At 40.4% G+C, this 21,342-nt stretch overlaps 1 protein-coding gene across 1 annotated transcript in view; it reads right to left on the bottom strand.

Annotated features, from left to right (window-relative positions):
- LOC149451076 (cytochrome P450 1A1-like) overlaps nucleotides 1–20,017 on the bottom strand; it is a 39,293-nt gene extending 19,276 nt beyond the window's left edge. Inside the window, exons 1-5 of the mRNA XM_089691073.1 lie at nucleotides 19,911–20,017; nucleotides 10,511–11,328; nucleotides 8,720–8,843; nucleotides 7,296–7,385; nucleotides 5,767–5,890 (exon numbers count right to left, since the gene is read on the bottom strand). Coding sequence (XP_089547199.1) covers nucleotides 5,767–5,890; nucleotides 7,296–7,385; nucleotides 8,720–8,843; nucleotides 10,511–11,328; nucleotides 19,911–19,926 — 1,172 coding nt within the window. The 5' untranslated portion in view covers nucleotides 19,927–20,017. The remainder of the gene's footprint in view (nucleotides 1–5,766; nucleotides 5,891–7,295; nucleotides 7,386–8,719; nucleotides 8,844–10,510; nucleotides 11,329–19,910) is intronic.
- Nucleotides 20,018–21,342: the final 1,325 nt, after the last annotated feature.

Below are 21,342 nucleotides of genomic sequence, written 5' to 3'. Positions count from 1 at the left end.
TCTGATTATGTCCATATTTCTGTGCTCAAAGCGGTACATTTTTTTGCATGGAAATATGTATTTTTTTTACTGTAGGCCTGTAATTCTTAGGAATAACTCACTGAAACTTGTCCGAACAAGAGTCTAGTAAACATCCCGGGTATGTTAAAATTTGAAACACGAAATCATAAATTATAATATAATAAATAATCATAAAAAATAATAATATAATAACAATAAATGTAATTCAATAATATAATCAAACCAAAAACACTGAAATTTGAAATATAGCGCCAAGTTCGCACATCACTGAGCAAAGTCGCAAAATCGTTTTCAGTGTCTGATGACGAATTTCCCCACAAATCATTATCACTCAATTTTGCAAGTGGTTCTGATTTACTATCACTGTTCTCTAGCTGGTCTAAAACTGCTTTTGACCTAAAGGGATGCTTTTTGGACGCCATGGACTTTTCTCAGTTTCCAGGCAGAAAGAACGGTAAAAATGCAGGCAGGACACAGGACAAAGCACTCAGGACAAAATGTATGTGAAATGGTTTGATACAGTAATGTTTTACTATGTGATTTTAGTGAATTTAGTGAATGTCACTTTTACAACTTTCAAATTTCTGGCCGTTCCGTACCCGTACGTCCCGATGTCGCAGGGAACAGAACCTGGAAGACAGATGCCAGCATCTGCCGGATGACATTGCCGGGGACACTGCAGGAGGGACATCACGGGAGACAAGGACATCACGGGGGACAAGGTAAGTGAAGAAGAGATCCCGGGGTTACCGCTTGTGGTGCTGAAACTTTACCCCGAGCTACACTCTGGAATACCTCCAGGGAGGTTAAATAGCAATTGCTTGGTCATGCAACATTTTACCCAAATAAAATTTATATCACTTTTTTGCACACAAATAGAGCTGTCTTTTAGTGGTATTTAATCATCACTGGATTTTTTTTTAAATTTATTTTTATTTATTTATTTCAGGTACTTATATAACGCCGTAAATTTACGCAGTGCTTTTACAGATATTCAATGTACATTCACATCACTCGCAAACCCTCAAGGAGTGTACAATCTAAGGTCCCTAACTTACATTCATACATACACATACTAGGGACAATTTAGACAGGAGTCAATTTGCCTACCAGCATGTCTTGGGAGTGTGGGAGGAAAATGGAGGAAATCCATGCAGGTACAGGGAGAACATGCAAACTCCAAGCAGGAGGTGCCATGCCTGGAATTTGAACCAACAACTATTTTTGCTATATCAATGAAAACATACCAAAAATGTTGAAAAAAACACCTTTGTTTTAGTTTCTGTTATTAAATTTTGCAAACAAATAATAATCTTTCTTCATAAATTTAGGCCAAAATGGGTTGATACATTTCTTTGGTAAAAATAACCCAAATTGGTGTATACTATTTACTCTGTGTGAAAGTTATACAGTCTATAGCAGGGGCGGACTGACCATTTGGAAACTCGGGCACTGCCCATCAGATGCCCCTGGTACCTTTTTCATAGGCTTTTTTTAGTTTGGGCAAGGAGACGGGCCCCATGATCCCCTATTGCCCGGGGGCCCCAAGAGTTGTCAGTCCGCCCCTGGTCTATAGTATAGCATATACAGTATATTTAAAAATTGATCAATCCTAATGTACTGAGGGCCTATCTCATTTCTTGAGACCCTAAAATGCCAGGACAGTACACAAAAAACAAAACAAAATGACCCCTCTTTAGAAAGTAGACAGACCGAGGTATTTAGTAATAGGCATGGTGAGTTTTTTTTAAGTTGTAATATTTTGTCACAATTTTTTGGAAAATGAAGAAATTAAATAAAATTCTTTTTTTAACGTACTGTCACCAGTGCAGCACAGTGCCATTATATCACTGATGTGGTGGCAATCAAGAATACTGACTAGTGACAGTAAAAAAAAATATTCAATTTTTTTTACATACTTTCATCAGAGTAGTTCAGTATCACCATAGTGACACTGTACTACTCTGAGCAGAAAGGGGGTGATAAGGGCTTGTTTTTTTTACACTGTTATTGTTTATAACAGTAATAATCACAGTTATAAACAATACTTAACTGTCATGAATTGCTTTCCATTCATGACAGCTTGCTTACTGTTGACATTCTGTGTTTGGCTACAGCTAACCACATGGAACAGGGTGCCAGGTACCTTGTGATAGCTATGGGCCAATCATAGCATCACAAAAGTAATCAAGCTGTCATGAAGGGAAATCCATTCATGACAGTTGCTTACATAAATATTATGTGATCCCTATGACCAATCATAACTATCAAATGACACCTCAGCGACTCATAGCAGCCAGATACCAAGTGCAACGATCCACCAGAAACATTAGTCATGGGTTTGTGTCAGTTTGCGTCCCAGGGGGAGAGCTACTGCGCATCTGCCTGGGTGACATACCAGTATGTCACCCTGCCTGTCTGTGCCACCCAATCACAGTACATTTACTGTGAATGGGTTGGTAAGAGGTTAAGATTACTGTTTCTCCGCATCTGGTTGACTACCAAATCCTCCTTGCAGAACATAATAGCTGTAGAGGCGAATTACAAAGTTTTGACCCGATGGTACTTGGTCCTGGCGAGGATTGCTAAATATATTCCCGGTTATTCCCCTAATTGTTTTCGGGGCTGTGGGGTAGAAGGAACATACAGTATTTTCATATTTGGTGGTCTTGCCCGGTAGCCCAAGTTTTTTGGGCTGAAATTTTTTATATGCTGTCCTTGCTCTTTGCAAAACCACTGTCGCCAAACCCGATCATAGCCCTGTTAAATCTCCACCCTACATCCATTTCTAAATCCCAATTCAAGTTTCTCCTGCAGGTCACCATGGCAGCTAAACAAATTATGGCCAAATCATGGAAGTTGCAATCCCTATGTATTCTAGCTGTTAGAAACAAAGTAACGCAAGCAATGATTCATGCCAAAGTGGAAGCATCCAGTGTCCCCAAATTCCTAAAGATCTGGAACCCCTGGGTGGAACACTTCCTCCTGTCGAATTTTGACGATTCACTGCTCTTCCCGTAACATTTTTCTTTAGTCTCACCTTATGATGATCCTATATGCCATTTCCAACACTGGTCCGGTCCTGAACTGCCCCTTCTCTTCTGGAAGTCACACGCCCCCTCTCCCCTTCCTCTGTTCCCCATGTTGGCCTCCTTTATTCTTTCTTTCCCCTTTCCAACCTGATCCCATTTTTTGTTCTTCCTTCATTTCGCATGGAACCTATAGGTAGTTCTGTGGTGTAGTACACCCTAGTTGGATCATAACCATGCTTTGTATTGCATTCTCCCAAATGTTTCTTTGTGGTTCCCAGTTGTATGTTTTTCACGTGACTTTTTTCTCCTTGCCTTTGGGTAACATGTTCTCCAATACTTATGTATATGTATTTACTGTACATGTCCTAAGCTTGTTTCTAGCTTGGAAAATCAATAAAATGTTTGAAGAAAGATTACTGTTTCTCAGATGTGCACGACTTCCACCTGGGCTTCTATCCTTACTTCCTCCTACCAGGTGGATATTTAGTCTTGTCTGAAGCCAGCTTTGGGTATAAGACTTTTTGAGCAGCACCTTTGAGCTGCAAGCAGTTCACAGCTTTGCTGTTGTTTATATGTCCTGGGCCTGTTGCCATGTATTTACTGTTTGCCTATCGCACCGTTGGATTGCTTTTGGACAGCTTTAACTTTAAATGCTTCCTGAAGTCTATGTCTTGATCAAGGAGAGAACACTTGCAAAAGACAGAGTCACTTAGGTAGTCAGAAAGGCTATCAACAACAGAAAGTCAAGCCACAGACACCTTGAGCTAGGACCTCCATGGCCTGCACACAGTAAATTAAAGCCAAAATTAAAAAAACAATGCTTTATTATTTACATAATATCCTAATATCAAAAGATTACAAAAGACAAAATGTAAAAATCATTATTTGAACACCCTTCACCAAACCCACTTTCTAAAAGACGTTGTCTTTGTCACACAACAACTACATTTGGATCATGTGCCCCCAAATGATATCATAAGTTTTCAAAACAGGGTATCCAAATCAAAATCTAACCAGCCTGGTGTCAAACACTACCTAACTCATAAGGTATTGGATAACAGGTGTCCTAATCAAATCAATAGTATTTGACTAAACCATCCCAGTCCATTTAGTAGCAATATTGCAAAAGAATTTCTAGCAAAGTTCCATGGGCAGGCAGTGAGCTAATAGAAACCTTGATACATCCAGCAGTTATGCTACAAATGCCAGTTTGCTGGTAAATACATATTTTCAATCGTCAAAGAGTTCAGCATAAGGTTGGCAAGAAAGCTAAAGGGTAGATTGAAGCAGTCATATAAAACCCCTCAATTCTCATAACCATACCACCTTTCATATTCTAGCGGCATCATACTCAGCCATCCATCCCACCTGCCATCTGTTTACATTTCTCTCAGCTGCTTCCTAGCTCCACCTCCCATAGCAGCAATATTACCAGTCCATCAATACTTGGGACTGCTGCAGGATTGTGATGTCAGACGTTGACTTCTATGATGCCAATGCACTTCGCCATGTAGGCGTGCCACGGCTTCATCAGGACATGGAACTGTTTAGTAAATCTGATTAGGATACCCGTTACAAAATACATGTACCTTGTGAGTTAGGTAGTGTTTGACATCAGAGTGGTTAGGTTTGGATTTGGATACCTTGAATTCAGGCATGTCTTGTTTTGATAAAACATCGGGATACATGATCCAAACTTAGTTGTTGAGTGATGTCCATATTTATGTAAAGTGACAAAGACAATGTTGTCTTTTAGAGAGTAGGTTTGGTGAAGGGTGTTCAAGTAAGAGTTTTTACATTTTGTATGTTATCCTTTTGTTGAAGATAATATGTATATATTAAAGCATTGATTTTTAAATTTTTGGCTTTAATTTACTGTGTACAGGCCACGGAGGTCCTTTTATGGTGGTTGCTTTAGCTCAAGGTGTCTATACCTTGACCTTCTGTTGTTGGTTTTATTTATGACTACCATGACCATGCCTAAATTTAAGCAAGTTGGCATACACTATTTTGTGAATTCCCTTTATGATCCTTATTTTGTGCCTAAGTCAGAACGGCTATAGTTCCTTAGGAGCCAACAAGGGTCGAAAGCATCATCGAACAATCATTTTGTGGTTGTTAAAGCTAATGCAAACAGTCAACTATACAGACAGGCTGGAGCCACCACATGCAATTGCTGCAAATTTGACCAAGAAGCATTTTGACCCTGTTGGCATCTGGTGCTGGGGTGTCAATGGAGTGCAGGACAGACAACTGGCCCTCTTCTGGCATGTTCCTTCAACACTACTAATAGACTCAGCAATCCTCACCACATCTGCTTTTGGCAGGAACACTAAAGCCTCCTCACTTCCTTATAAGATAGGATTTCCTTAAGCTTCCCACCTTGGTTATGAGTTATTGGTCTACCACATGTATGCTGCCAAGTTGGCACCAGGAAAATTGTGTTAAATAATTACCCTAATTTGGCCTCCAATTCATGGCAGCATACTGAACCCACCCAGTTCATTCCTAGCATTATTATAGGAAATGAGCTGCTCTGTTGGCTGCAACACTTCATAGATTTGCACTGGTCCTGTTGGAGAAAGTAGGCAGAGCTATTTCCATATATATCCTGCCATAGATTGGCACCAATAAAGGAATATTTTGGTAAGCATTTGATACAATTTTCCATTATGTTTGTACACGTTTTTGGAATAAGTTTATATATACATACCAGTGTGGAATCGTAAACGGTACAAATGATGCATGTCTCATGACTTCATTGATAAATGCTTCTGTGTAATGCAAAACTTTCCTATCATCAAATCTTGGTGATCTGCTGATTCCAATATTTTCATCTGTAAAAAATAGATGTAAGAATGTGCAAGCTGCAAAAACACATAGCAACTAATTAATTTGAACTTTCTTTTTAGAGCACCTAGAAGAGAGAGATTTGTTGCTTGGTTGGCGTGGTTTAATGCAATTTACATAGAACAGTTTATGTAAGGTTTGCGTCAATACCTCCTGGCCCTTTAAGGAGTTTTAAATGCCAGACGGCGGGGTGGGGTTTGTGATCATGTGACTACCATGATTGGCAGAAATATGATCGGAAAGCTCCCGATCGCAAGTAGAGATCAGGAGCTTTCCATTAGCCACTGGTAACTGTGCTGGGAGAGCACACTGACCATGCTCTTGGCACAGTTCTGTTTTTTTGGGGGTACACATATATGCAGCCTCTTGGTGTTAAGGCCCACCTGCCGAGAGGCCACATATATGTGTGTAGCTGGTGGCAAGGAGTTAAAGTATGGTTTCAGTCTGTTCTAACTGCAAAGAAACACCAGGTGTTTGGTTACATTAAAGGACTAATATGATATCTAAAGGAGTGAATACTGGTGCATAATTCCCAACTTTCTCAGACAGATTAGAGGGACTCTAGCACACGACACACCCCTGCCACCATGCTACACCTCCTGATCAGATGAACCATGGTGAATTAAAGTGTAAAGATGATCACTTAAAGCTAGATAAGCTTTCACTGCTACATCTCCTTTGTATTAGTGTTTAAAAATAATCCATGCGATATTCTGAGGGGTAAAAGAATGTTTATGCAATATGAAAAAAACTTTGGCAGTTAAATACTACATTTATTTACATATTCCTACACTAGTGTTAAAAGAGGCACTGTGGAGAAATGCATCCTACTTCACAGAAGAATCGCCAAGTCCTTCAAGTCAGCTCTCTGCTCCTTGCATAACTGCTGTTGCATCATTTTTTGCTGCTAAGAGAAAGTGCAAATGCTACTGCTGTACTCGAGAATGCATTGCTCTACAGTTACTGCAGCTACATAGGTCAGTGAGGGCCTATGTTAAAGCTCATTTACTTGCAGGCCATAGATGTTTAGTTTTTTTTTTTTTCTTGTTCGGCCAGTGAACTGACTTTGTTAGTGTGGATGGAGGTATTCCTACTGCCAGGACATTTTATGCTGCAGCCCTAATCGACAAACATTTTCCAACAACCCTATATGACAGAAGTCGATCTAACAATCAATATCTGTTGAACAGGAATGGCCACACATGGTTTGAAATTTGGCCAGTCCCTGCTGAACCAGTCAAATTTTGATCCATCTATGGGCAGCTCTAGGCTAAGTACTCTAAATCTGATAGCAGCTGTACTTGCCATTCACTAGTTACAAGGAGACAGTAGTACAAGCTACAGGCTTTTAGTTTTGTAACCTAAAACTATTATATTAATACAGATGTTTACCTATTTCCTTGTGAATTTTATCTTGTGTCTCTGGATACTTCAATAAGTACAACATACACCACAGCAGTCCAGAGGATATGGTGTCAAATCCTAAAGGAAAGGAAAAAAAATAATAATCTTAGATGCACTGAAAAATTGTGTTATGCTGTTACCAGTGTGCAATAAACTATTCACTTCTAAGCAGATAGTTATTAGCTATTGTAGAAAACGGTAGCTTTCATGTATGAAAGCTTAGTTCTCTGTTCAAAACTAGACTTCCTTGCATTGATTGTCATCTCATGAAAATAAATCACACAATACAAAGACTTTTGGTTGAGTTGATCAATAGTCCCCCAGTGTGTCATACACAAATAATCCTGTCAGAGGACCTCAGTAAAGTCTATCTGCATCACAAAGCTCAGAGGATTGAGCCAAGATTCCAACAATGTTTTTTTTTTCCCCTGCTAACAAAATTGATTAGTAGAGATAATTTGGCACTTCTGTTATTGCCTCCTGAGCAGTAATGAGTATTTTGACTAACTTGCTTTTGTCAGATCTTTAAAGAGATTCCAGTAGGATCTTGAGAACTTGTCTCTGTGGAATTATGTGGAATTAGCTGTAGGATATCCACCTCAGACAGTCACAAGAAGGCAGTGTTTGGGAGTGCAATTTTCTTTAGTTCCCTGCTCTCCATATCTATACAGTGCCTCTGGATCAGTTTTGACATGTGGTTTTCACTAAATGTAGCTTTTGAGTATTCATATTAAAATTATATACTCATTTTTATTGCCTAGGTTTGTGACATATTTGCTTTAAAGGCTAAGCTCACCTTTTGAAAAAAGTGCACATTAAAAAAAAATGTTTATTTATTATTTTTTTAAGGAACCTACAGAACATTGCACTCATGATCAACAGATCACAAGTGCAATCACTCCTGCAGACTCCTGCAGACTCGCAGTATAGCTGTCTTCCTGTACCTTCCATTCAGGCAGGCAGTTACTTAAGAGCTGGAAGATCAATGAACTACAAGTCGTCAGCTGCAATGGCTGATGGTACTTGTAGTCTATTTATTCAAAGGAAATTGAGTGATGGAACACTGCCATGCTGTATTCAAATTGGGATAATGGGTGGTTGGGGGGTGGGGGAGAAGATGCAGATGCTGGAATGTGTTACATGTTTCAAAGATGAATATATCCTTTGAAGTAGTCATTTTTTAACTTTGACAGTTTTGTCTTTGTTTTTAAGCTGTCTACTTTTTTACCATGTGCTTCTGTAAATTACAAAAACTACTTTGCATGGAGAGAGGACTAAGTACAGCTCAGCAAAAAGAAATTATTTCACATTTTTCTAAATAGACCCACTACATCAAACAATAAAATATATTAAGGGGTGAAATGTTGGCGTGCATGTTACTGAATGAACAATTAGAAATAACAAAACCTCACCTGCACCAAATATGTCATTCACAGTGATTATGATCTGTTCATCAGTTAGTTTCTGATGTTTATCCACAGTGTTTCTGTTACTGCAGAGCTGGATAAGGGCATCTGTTATATCTCTGATATTATTCTGGAACACAATAGGAGACATTTATGTTACTACACATGTAGGGGTATACAGTAGTGTTTTTGCTAAATTCTTTTTTCCTTTTTTTGAATTCTGCAGTAAGCAGTGGTATGTAAGCAGCCTAAAGCTGGACATAGATATTTCCAATCTCAGCCAGTTGAGCAGGGACTGGCCTAGATGTGAACTATCTATGGGTAGGCTGATTGTACCCAAGTTGATCCATCGATCGACTTGGGTACAACCAGCGTGTTAGATTTTTATATTGCAATTATTGCCAGTGGCTATTATTTTTATTTTTTTTTTTCATATAAAACACTGTCTTTAAGTTTAGAATATTAATGCAAACTGTGTATTCTTTATTTGCCACAGAAAAGATAGCCCAGTTTCAATTTCTACCCTATAATTGTACCTGGTGGTCCAAAAAAAACTTTATAAACTGGCCTATTCTGCATTATTTATTCACCCAGACAGCACTTTCTGGTCAACAGCCTACCACCTGCTATCACTATCCAATAGTATAGCAGATCAAACAAGGAGCAGTATTGCCATTTTATGCACAGGTATATTAGAATGTCCTAAGTTTTAGGAGGTCCAGTGCATGCTACATTAAGTCAAGAAGTGACGTGCAGGTACTTGGTGATACCTGTCTGATTACTTAGTATCTCCTTGCATTTTCTTTTTTATGGGCCAACGGGTTTTTTTTAACCTTGTATCTAATAGATATGTACACTCCAGGAAGTTTCATTTTGGATGCATTAATTTCTTGAAGAATTTAATTTCTTCATATTCGTTATGTTGACCCGATTTGGTTTCAGAATTCTTTTAATATCTTTGGCACTTGTTTACTATATTCGTTGGTATGGGTGGATTCGAAAATATATATATATTTGATATATTATCGAATTGGACAGATTCAATATTTTTGGATGCTAGTCCCACCCACCAAGAAAAATGGCATGAGCTGATTGGACAATATTGACTGACGTCATATGAATCCGAATTAACGAATGGAATGAAATTCTGACCCATTCGTTATCCAAATCTAAATTATCAACAAATTCAAAAATGTTATTCATTTTCTCATGGGCCCAAACTACTATTTCATCATGTGAAATCGTCCAAATGAAACAAATGCATTTGTTACTTTCGTTACAGCTTTTTTTCAGATTCGCTGACATTCATTACTATGTGCATTCAGAGATTCGTATACATCTGAATCTCTGAAAATGAAATTTTCATCTGAAAAATGAATTGAAACCAAACTCACATATCTAACTCACATGTTGCTTAGGTCTGGTTCTTTCTACACCAGGTGACCCTTCTCCTGGAAGTTTAAGATATATTATAGTTTATGTTTGTATAACAGATCTTCAAAACATCACATATAATTAGCATAACCAATGATATGTCTCCTAAAACAAAACCACAAATCTTGTAAAAGGGTTTAAATGAGGAGAATGAAGAACCAAATTAACTTTCACTGGTTTAGGTAACTTGAGTAGGGGCTATTTTAGGAGGAGTAACAGCATCGGCAGTAAAAGCATGAATCCTGCAGAAATTGGTACTATTATGTCATAAATGTTAAGAATTTCAAGAGCAGAGTGATAAAAACAACAGAAAAATTGAAAACTAATTTTATACTAATAAGAAAATTATTTAGAGCCCCTTACCTCATTGTGTGACTCATAGTGATCTTGTACAGATTTAGCTATAAAATCATTCAAAGCTCTTATAAATTTCTTCAGCTCATTTAAGGCAGATGATGGAAAATATTTTAAAACTGGGATAAAATCTGCCAGGAGTCCAGCCCCAGATAATCTTTGGAGGTCATCATTTAGTTCAATGATTTGGAGAAACTCTTTGTCATGATGATTATATCTCTTACCAAAACACAAAGCACACACAACATTAGCAACAGTAATTGTTACAAGAGGGAGAGGGTTGAAACTTCCCTGATTTGCTGCCAGTTGTGTCATGCTGTTAACAAGTTCTGAAGCTTCAGCAGTAATATATTCTTCAAGACGACAAGAGCAGTTTGATGAACTGGCCTCTTCTTTTGAAAAAGACCTTAAAGCATTTTTCATTATCTTCTTATGTACTTTCCAGGCTTCACTGTACTTCTCTGAAAATGTCATACTTTGTCCATTGGCCAGCAGAGAAAAAGAATAGAATTCTGGCCTGTTTGCAAAATGCTCCCCTTGTTTACTGAGTACCTTTTTTACTGTGTCAGAACCACTCACAACAACTATAGGCATCATGCCCAGTTTGATGAGGAAGACATCTCCATATAGTTTTCTCATCTCAGTAAGAGATATATGAGCTTGATCTCCAAGCTGAAAGAAGTTTCCTATAATAGGTAGTGACCATGGGCCTGGCAAGGAAAGTCCTCTTCTTCTGCTTGATCTCAGTACAAGTAAAACAGTTGTTAAGGTTATTAGAGTCACGGTCACTTCAAATGAAAAATGTTCTCCCAGTAGGGTCTTCAAAGCTGTAAAGAAAATAAACACAGTCCTTAAATACTTCTGGAACAGTTTATATTGCTACAGGTTTCCCAGAGTCTTAAGAGTCTAATCACCACTATTCTCCTTTCCTTCAGTAACTGTACACTGCAATCACTGGCACACTCCATGGCCATAAATATCCTACTAAAAGCAGAGGAAACATTTAACACTGATGCTTTCCTTAGTTATTACCTTATTATACTCACAAGATTAAAAATATTAAAGTACTTTTCTTAACAATAACAAGAGGCACATGCCTCTTCTTCCTTTATTGTGGCTTGCCCAGAAGAAAAAGAGCAAGTGCAATCAATCAGCTTTTCTACGTTAGTATTACTATTCAATAGAGCCAGCAAGTACCCATAGTACACAGCTTTATTCTTGCTTGCATAAAAGTAGTTAATGGATACAAATATAAAGGTTTACAACAAGATACTTTTCATTCCAATACCTTTCAAATCTAAATGCACATGGAGCTATAATCTATAAGTAAACAAACATCATCCAGAAATCTGTAATTTTAGTGCAAAACGATGTAAGGCGGCAGGTCTTCATACCAATATCGTCAGGTGTCAGCTAATTGTGATTAATTAATTCAGTGTACATTACTGAATGCCATGAGTGGTGTTCAATTTACTGTACATCAGGGAACATTGTTGCTTTTATTTTTATTAAAGTATTTTTTAACAGTGTGGGTGTTTTTATTTTATTACTTTTATGAATGAGTAAGAAGGGTTGCTATGTACCTTGTATTTTTTCACCTAGGGAAGGCCAGATATCTGCGGGACACCTTTTACTAAAGGCGGCTTCCAGTATTCCAACAAGTCGATCCCCTCATGTTTTGCATTGTATTGTTATTGTTCTGTCACATGTTCTGTCCCCCTTTGTAATGTACAGCGCTGAGCGAACTATTGGCGCTTTATAAACACTGTATAATAATAATAATTATAAGTTCTCCCCAGAATTCCCCACATCACCTTTAAGGGACAGGAGGTAAAGCTGAGGCTCCTGTCTCTTAGGGAGGTGCTTTGTAAAGGGATTGGCAGTACTGGCATTGAGGAGATGAAAAAAAATTGGGAGCGCCTTCAAGGAAGACATTCCACCCCTCCCTAGTATAGGGAAACAATTGTGCAGGACCCTACTGTCACCATCCAGTACAAGACAGAGACAGGCTGCCCCACTCTAAGTATGTATGGCAAATTATTTGCTGTATTTCCTGATGGTGGCTGAATCCACCACAGTTAAGGCATAGGTGAAGAGGAACAACCTAATGGCTTTGCTGTTACAAATTATTTGCTAAGATGTGTCCTTTTTCTGCAGCATATCAGCACACACTTGTACACAGTAACAGGAATGTGCTCCAAAGCGCCCTTTATTTTGTGCTACCATTCGCTGTCTCTGTCTACACATTTATTTAATTTGGTTCCATTGCCCTGGAGACATAGCTTCAGGAAGAAAACCAAAGGGCATAGACTGGCTGTCTTGGCACAAGTTTGCCAATTGTTTCACTGGCAAACATGGCCAGATCAAGGGGGTGCTGGGGTGGGCTGTGCTCCCCCAGATTTCAGTTGTGCCCCACCAAAGCAAACAGCCCCCATCCTGTCTCCACCCCAGGACACTGTGCCCAGCTGGTAACTACTTCTTCCAGGAACGTAACAAGGAAGGTGCACTGCATAGAGGTAGAGTCCTATTGAGAGTCCCAGTAGTTCTCATCTTGTAAAAGACACAGAGTACAGTGTGGAATTAAAGGAAATCATCTTCCCTGATCACAGAACTTTCTCTGCACATAGCCTGATTTACTGTCAGGCTGATTGTGTATTTCCACCTCCACTCTATACTGAATGATCACTGCACACTGACAGTCAGCACAGCAGTAAATAAAGCTGAGCTGGAATGTGCACTGATTGTTCATGCCTGCTTGTTTGACCAGTCAGTATAGAGCGGAGGTACACAATTGGCTGGGCAGTAAATAGGGCTGTGTACACTGAAGGTTCTGTTATCAGGTGAGACATTTTACTGTAATTTATCCCGTTTCTTCTGTGCTATTGTTGTTGTCTACTCAAGCCATACTTTATGCAATTTTCTATTTCCTTCAACCCCAGGTTGAAGGAAAGAAAATTGCTTGATTCCCTCATCAACACAGTCTGTGTTGATGGGGGAATCGTTCCCGTGGAAATATTGTTTTCTGACAGTGGGAGTTTTCCCAGCTGTTAGAATACATTAATCACTGCCTGCGGCCATAGCCGCCGGCAATAATTGTACTAAAAAATAACACACAGGCTTGTTATGCTGAAGTCGATCAGTAGATCGACTTCAGTACAACTACAGTCTGCCCATACATGGATTGAAATTTTTCTATTTCTGGCGGAACCTGACATATTTTGAGCTGTCTCAGCTTTAGATGCACCCCCATTCATTTTATCTTTCATTCTTGCTGTCTATAATTCATTCTTAGGACCCTGATGTAAAGGGGGGAATCTGGGGACCTGGTGTAACTAGGGAAACTCTGGGGGCTCTCCTTTAAGGGAATGACTCTAGGGACTCTGATGTAAGTGGGGTGACTCTAGGGACTCTAATGTTAGGGCAGCTCTGGGGACCCTAAGGTAAGGCTGATGACCCCCAGGGACCCTGATGTTGGGAAGGGTGACTCTGAGGACCCTATTGTAAGGGGGATCACTCTGAGGGGGATTACTCTGAAGACCTTGATGTGAGGGATTTTTCTGGGGACCCTAATACAAGGGGGGTGACTCTAGGGACCTTGATGTTTGGAGGATGACCCTAGGGACCCTAATATTAGGGGGGCTCTGAGGACCCAGAGGTAAGGCTGAGGAACCCCAGGGACCCTGATAGTAGGTGGGTGACTCTGGGGACCCTGATGTTAGGGGGTGACTGTGGCGACCCTAAAGTAAGGGGGATTACTCTGGGAACCCTGATGTAAGGGGAATTACTCTGGGGACCCTGAGGTTGGGGGGGGGGGGTGACTTTTGGGACCTTGATGTAAAGAGGAGGAATCTGGGAAGGAGGAATTCTAATGCTGATTCTTGATGTGAACAGGTGGTCTCAACCTGATTGTGTACTCTACAGTTGTGTCCAAAATTATTCAACCCCCAATGCTGTAAAGGGGTTTAGGGACTATAGTGTACATTTGGAATTGTATTCAGAATCAAATCCTACAAGGACGTTGTAACTACCCAAATGCAACTAAAATGACATCAATTGTTTATGTAATACAGTAGTAAATGGTTCTTATGTGGTTTCTTCATTGCCACAATTATTCAACCCCTTAAAGACTACCACTCTGAAGAACAGAGGTTCATACAGGTGCTTTCCATCAGGTATTGAAAACACCTGTGGATGTCACCGAGCAGCAATCAAGCATAATAAGCACCAATTAGGCAGCTTTAAAATGACTGTGATACTCAGCTCCTTCTAGACATTTACTGGTGTGGTTACAAACATGGTGAAGGCAAGAGAATGGTCCAGGAAGACAAGAGAAGAGGTGATTTCTCTTCACAGGAAGGGCAATGGCTATAAGAAGATTGCAAAGATGTTAAACATACCAAGAGACACCTTAGGAAGCATCATTCGCAAATTCAAGGCAAAGGGCACTGTTGAAACGCTACCTGGTCGTGGCAGAAAGAAGATGCTGACTTCGACTGCTGTGCGCTACCTGAAGCGTAGAGTGGAGAGAAGTCCCCGTGTGACTGCTGAGGAACTGAGAAAAGATTTGTCAGATGTGGGTACAGAAGTTTCAGCCCAGACAATAAGACGCACACTGCGTAATGAAGGCCTCCGTGCCAGAACTCCCAGGCGTACCCCCTTGCTGTCTCCAAAGAATAAGAAGAGTCGACTGCAGTATGCCAAAAGCCATGTGGACAAACCACAAAAGTTGTGGGATAGTGTTCTGTGGACTGATGAAACAAAATTAGAACTGTTTGGGCCCATGGATCAACGCTATGTTTGGAGGAGGAAGAACAAGGCCTATGATGAAAAGAACACCTTGCCTACTGTGAAGCATGGTGGAGGGTCAATCATGCTTTGGGGCTGTTTTGCTTCTGCAGGTACAGGGAAGCTTCAGCGTGTGCAAGGTACCATGAATTCTCTTCAGTACCAGGAGATATTGGATGGAAACGTGATGCAGTCCGTCACACACCTGAGGCTTGGGAGACGTTGGACCTTTCAACAGGACAATGATCCCAAGCATACCTCCAAGTCCACTAGAGCATGGTTGCAGAGGAAAGGCTGGAACATTTTGGAGTGGCCATCGCAGTCACCAGACTTAAATCCGATTGAGAACCTCTGGTGGGACTTAAAGAAAGCAGTTGCAGTGCGCAAGCCTAAGAATGTGACTGAACTGGAGGCCTTTGCCCATGAAGAATGGGCGAAGATACCCGTAGATCGCTGCAAGACACTTGTGTCAAGCTATGCTTCACGTTTAAAAGCTGTTATAACTGTAAAAGGATGCTGTACTAAGTACTAAGATTGAATGTCACTTGGGGGTTGAATAAAACTGATAATGCTGTGAGCACAGAAAAGACATTTGTGGTTATTTCATTATAACTGTTATGTTATATTTGTCTGACCTACAAGTGCCTCTTTAATGTAAATGTAAGCAAGATGACTGAATGATCAAAAGCAATGTCAAACTGGCCAAAACACTCAATTTCAGTGGGGGTTGAATAATTTTGGACACAACTGTATATGTTGTTTTGTATGTTACTGCTTGCATTCTATACATTATGATTTACATTTACAACAAGTTCCTTCATCTTTTAGGCAAAATCAGTGCTCTGTGTCATCTACTATTGACCCCTGAACTCTGCCTCACTTACACCTGACCCCTGAACTCTGCCTTGCTTACTACTGACCTCTGAACTCTCCCTTACAAACTGCTGACCCTCTCCTTTGTCCTTCTGACCCCCTGTACACTGCCCTGCTGACCTACCATACTCTGCCCCACTGACATGTTTTACTGCACCCCCACATTAGATCTGGTCCTGCTGGCAAAGCTGCCCTTGGCACTTTTGCGGTACAGTTGTGTGCAAAAAATTACACCCTCCTCTCTTGTCATATATGCTATTAAATGTAAGCAATCCCCTCTACTACCAAGGTCTGACAATCCAAAAGTGAGACACAGATATTCTGAACATTGAGTGTTGTTTAAACAGTATTTACCAAAGATTTATTTTGTTTTCATTCATCTTCTTTTATTTACTTTATATTTATTTTTTCATTGTAAGGCCATTCCCAGTTGAAGCAAACATGGCAGGGATGACAATGGGAACTTAGAGTTACTTTTAAAATAGAGAAAGCCTTAGGCCTATACTCCGCTATCTCCCTATGTAAAATTTAAAAAAGGGATTCCTTGCAAGATAAGGCTGGCAGCTCAGACACTTGCCTTTCAGAGGTGATGACTACAAAGAATTCCTCTTTGTAGGTGAGAGTAGAGAAAGGAATGTCTGTAATGTTAAAATAAGGCAGTTTCTGAAATGCAGACATAACCAAATTAGGGCTTCTTTTTCTATTTCTGAAACAAGATAGAAAGGGCAGAAACATGACCTTAGATAGTTCTGAGAGCCAGCCACATGTCCAGACCCACCCAAGAGCAGTATTTTTATGTTATTATTGAGGAATGTTCTACATATTTATTAGGACTTTTTATTTTATTTTTTTTAATTGTAATGCTGTCCTTATCCGGGTCAAGCAAACATGTTGGCCAGGCATGGCACAGTTGTATATAAAATGCTTAGACTCATATCCATTATCTGGTTGTCAACTCTGGAACACTGGCTGGAGGTAGCCCAATGTGTGTTTGAGTTACTAGCCTGACCTGCTGCTCATGTCATGTCAAAAAAAGGGCTTTTACTGTATTTAGCACCTGGAAATTGTGACATTTTATTAACCTTATTGGGTAAGTTTGGGAGTTTTTTTGGCACACACTATTTTAGCAATCATATTCATGAACTATTGGATGCAGACGCTGAAGTACTGGCTGGAGATGGTCCAACATGTGCTTCAGGTACTAGCCTGCTTTGCTGCATGTCAAAGCAGGCCTTCACCAAATAGGAAAGTGCGTGGGAGGGGGTTCAAAATATGCAACTAAGTTCTGGGACAAACATACAGTAGCACCACAAAAGAAATTAAGGGCCCATTGACTTCCTATTGCCTAGCACTGTGATTGAAGATCTTTACAAGCTGTTGATAGGTCTACTCAGGGCCACCATATCATATTACTACAATCTGAGGGCAAAGGCCCCCCTACCCTGCCTCCAGCCCAGTCCTCCTCTCTCTCCCTTAGCCTTCTTTTGTCTGAGGCTAGAACAGTATTTTACCATCTAGGCACATTCTTTCTTAGTTGTTTGGAAGTAAAACTAGATAGATTTTAAAGCTCAGCATAATGATTCTGCTCCCTCAAAAAATAGAAAAATGATAAAAAGCAAATTTAGAAAAAAGAAAGGCACATGTAGTACCAACAGATTTGTTAAAGTGGCAGTAAACACTGCTTTCTGACTATAGGTAAGCCTATACTAAAGCCAGGCCTCAAAATTTTCACTTACCTGCTCGCATTTGGCAAGTGGAAATAACTTGGGGGTGAGTGTGTCCACTATACTCACCCAGCTCTCCTCCCCTGACTCATCCTGGCGGCACTGCCTCCCTGGCCCAACTCCTCAGTAGGTGATTGCCCCCAGATGTTCCGGGCTCCTCCTGGTGGCTCCTCCTGCTCGGTCCAGCTCCCAAGTATGGTGATTGTCCCCAGATGTTCCTGGCTTCTCCCCCAGTCTCACCCCAGTGCCCCCCGCCTCCTGGCCTGGCTCCTGAATATGGTGCTCTCCTCCCAGCAGCTCATCTGATCCGGTGCCCCATCTCTCCGTCCTCTCCAGGGAAGGATACTGGGGATGTGAAGGGCTCTCCCAGGATCTGCCCTTCCTCTCCAGTACCCAGGATTGTCCTCTTCCAGGGTGCAGCACTTTGGATGGGGAAGGACCTGGAGCTACTCCAGGCTGTCAAGGCTGAAGATCTGAGCATGGAACACAAGTTACTGCAGAGACCAAAGGAGGGCAAAGCCAGTAAATGCATCCACCAATCTACCCACTGTGTCCTGGGGGGTGTGAAGGGGGGTGAAGCACATGGCGGTGGTGGTGGGGGTTGTGAAGTGGTGGTAAAGCACATGACTGTAGGGAGGAGGGGGTGTGAAAAGGGTAGAGGACATGGCTGCGGGGGGTGGGGGTGTGAAGGGGTGTAGAGGACATGGCTGGGGGGTGAAAAGGGGGGTAAAGGACATTGCTGTGCAGGGTGGAGGTGTGTGAAGGGGGGTAGAGGACATGGCTGTATGAGGTGGGGGTGTTTGAAGGGGGATAGAGAACATGACTGTGGGGGGGTGTAAAGGGGGGTAGAGGACATGGCTGTGGGTGGTGTGCAAGCTGAATAAAGCACTTATTTTCCTTTTGTGTTTACATTGTTTTATGTTAATATTTTTACAGTTGTTATTTGTTAATATTTATTTTTGTACCTTTATTCAGCATAAAAAATGTAACCGTGTCATTTCATTAGATAATTTACGTGGGTGTGTTTAGGGGTGGAATTAGGGGTGGGACAGGGTAGGGGTTGGGTGGGGCAACTAATGGAGGGTAACTTTTAAGGCCTAGCTAGTAGCTCAGGTCTTGAAATATTGTGCCCTTCTAAAGCTTACCTGTAGGTGCAAGAAATATCTCCTAAACATGCACTATTTATGAGATATTCACTATTTCTGTAGCCGATGATGTCAACGATGCATGCGCACTGTGCTCTGAGGGGATGGCATACAGATTATGCCATTCCTTCAGAGCATTGTTCCATGAGCGTGACGCCTGTGTGCATGTGTGGGAGTGACATCAGCGTGGCTCGGTCATTCAAACGGTAGGAGCCCTCAAAAACGTAAAGACCAGGTGGAGATGGAAGCCCAGTCAGTGGTGACACATTGCTGCTGGAAGGCTTTGTTTTAAGGTACGGTAAGTCTCTCATAATGTGCTATTATGTGGTGCATACTAGCACATTAAAACATTAAGTTGCAGGGGGAAGGTTTTTTTTCACAGTTTACTACCGCTTTAATAATTCAACTAAATTTGTATTCTCTTTATGTATCATCCCAAATTCATTCATTAAGTGAAGTTAATACTTTTTAAAGCATAACTCCACGTTCGTGGGAAAAAAAGTATTGCAAGAAAACAATATATATATAGCGACACATGCCATATTGTAATTTATTGTCATTAAAAATTATATTTCCTTTTCAATCTGTAGGTCTGTAATTTTCAATGCAATATAGCAACCTGGAGGAATTCTGTACACAGAATAGAACAAAACAGAGTGATACACATATGCAATGGAACATAAGCAACGTAATACAAGAGAAAAATTAGATTATGCAATAGTACATGCTGTCACTTGTCATTCCCCTTCTCCTTTATACATTTGGCAGTTAGTTATGCTTCCATTAAGACAGTGTTGATTTGTACTGGCAAATGAAAAAATGGTCATAAATATGGAACCTGGGATAGAGGAAATGTAGTGAAAAAGACAGAAAACTGTTTACCTGACACCATGGTCATGGACTTTGATTCTCCAGTGAAAAGAAAAAGTAAAGTAAAAACCTAGATGTGTTGTGTGTTCCTCTCAATGGACGCCTTTGCCAAACAGGTTTGACTTGTTTCCTGACAACTGAAACTGTATTAACCTGGGCACATTTCAAGCTCATATTCAATATATTTGTAAATGTGCTGCTTTTTGTTTCTTGCTATATCTCTCTGTATGAGAACAATTTTACTGCCTGGCCTCCTTGTAGATATGTTATCTACCATTTACACACTGTGCAAATATGACCTTTGCCTCTTACAATGTTTTAGTTTAGTAACAGTAACCTTTTACAGTTTCACACAGGTTTTTTTTTTTATCAATGGGAAAAACGTAGGAATAACATGCCTTCTCAGAACCACTTTTCCCAACGGGGGGGGGGGGGGGGGCTTTACCTCTTGGTAAGGGCGATTCTTTTTTCTTCTATGTCCTTCATGGTATAGAAGGCAACGCTTAACAAGTGATTAGGTGGTCAATTTTATTTCATTATATTCCCTCATTTTTTATTCATAGTTGTTTACATGCAGTGTGCTGTAAGTTTCTGTATATGATCTGCTTGTCCTAGGCTACCTGAACATACCTCATGAAGTGAATACCAATGAAGTCTAAAACGTCTATAAACCGTAACAATGCTTGAGCCTGGTGATGGGTCATTCACGCACTGATCACTACATTGTGGGAGGTGTTTACATGTACGTTACATGTTCAGGAATACTGGGTATTTAGAAAACTGGAATAGCTGATATGGAAGTCAGTCAGGAAATCCAAAAGTACATAGGGTTGCCCCTGCTCTTCTACAAGGTTATGCATGCTGCAGTGTCCATGAGGGAATAGAGGCACGCCACATGCCTCCATCTTGGACAAACACTGGGTAAGACGGAAAACCGCCAGTACTTAGAACAAAATGAACTCCCAGGAGTTATCCTAAGTGGCGCAATGCCACTTCTACCAGTGGCAAGTAATTCTTGAATAGAGCTTAGTCATATCTTGCAACCTATAAATACGGGACTTAAATGTTCTGATCCTCATTAAGGAAGTCCAGCACTCTTATTTATAGAGAAATGTTTGGGCCTTTTATAGGTGAATATTGATTTTTTATCTTGCGATAAGCATTATCATATGAAAAACAGGACAGTCTGTCCTAAGAACCTCTCAAAGGAACCACTTTTGCTCTTATATAGAAGAGGAATTTTTGGAGCCATTAGAAGGCTATTAACATACATGTCCCGTGTAATATTGCACAATCAAGATATACCTACTATAGCTTATACAATTTTTGGCATCTAGGAGAGTATATACCTCTCATCTTTTTGCAGGATTCACATAGATCCATATTCTACAAGTGGAAACAAATATGATCTCCATCAGGGTAATTATGTCCTCTTTTTGGAACC

This window comes from Staurois parvus, unplaced genomic scaffold, assembly GCF_062004578.1.
Source record: "Staurois parvus isolate SC_StPar_1 unplaced genomic scaffold, SC_StPar_1.0 ptg000549l, whole genome shotgun sequence".
Classification (NCBI taxonomy): domain Eukaryota; kingdom Metazoa; phylum Chordata; class Amphibia; order Anura; family Ranidae; genus Staurois; species Staurois parvus.
Note: the sequence above shows the minus strand (reverse complement) of the source record. Positions and strands in the feature narration are given on the sequence as shown.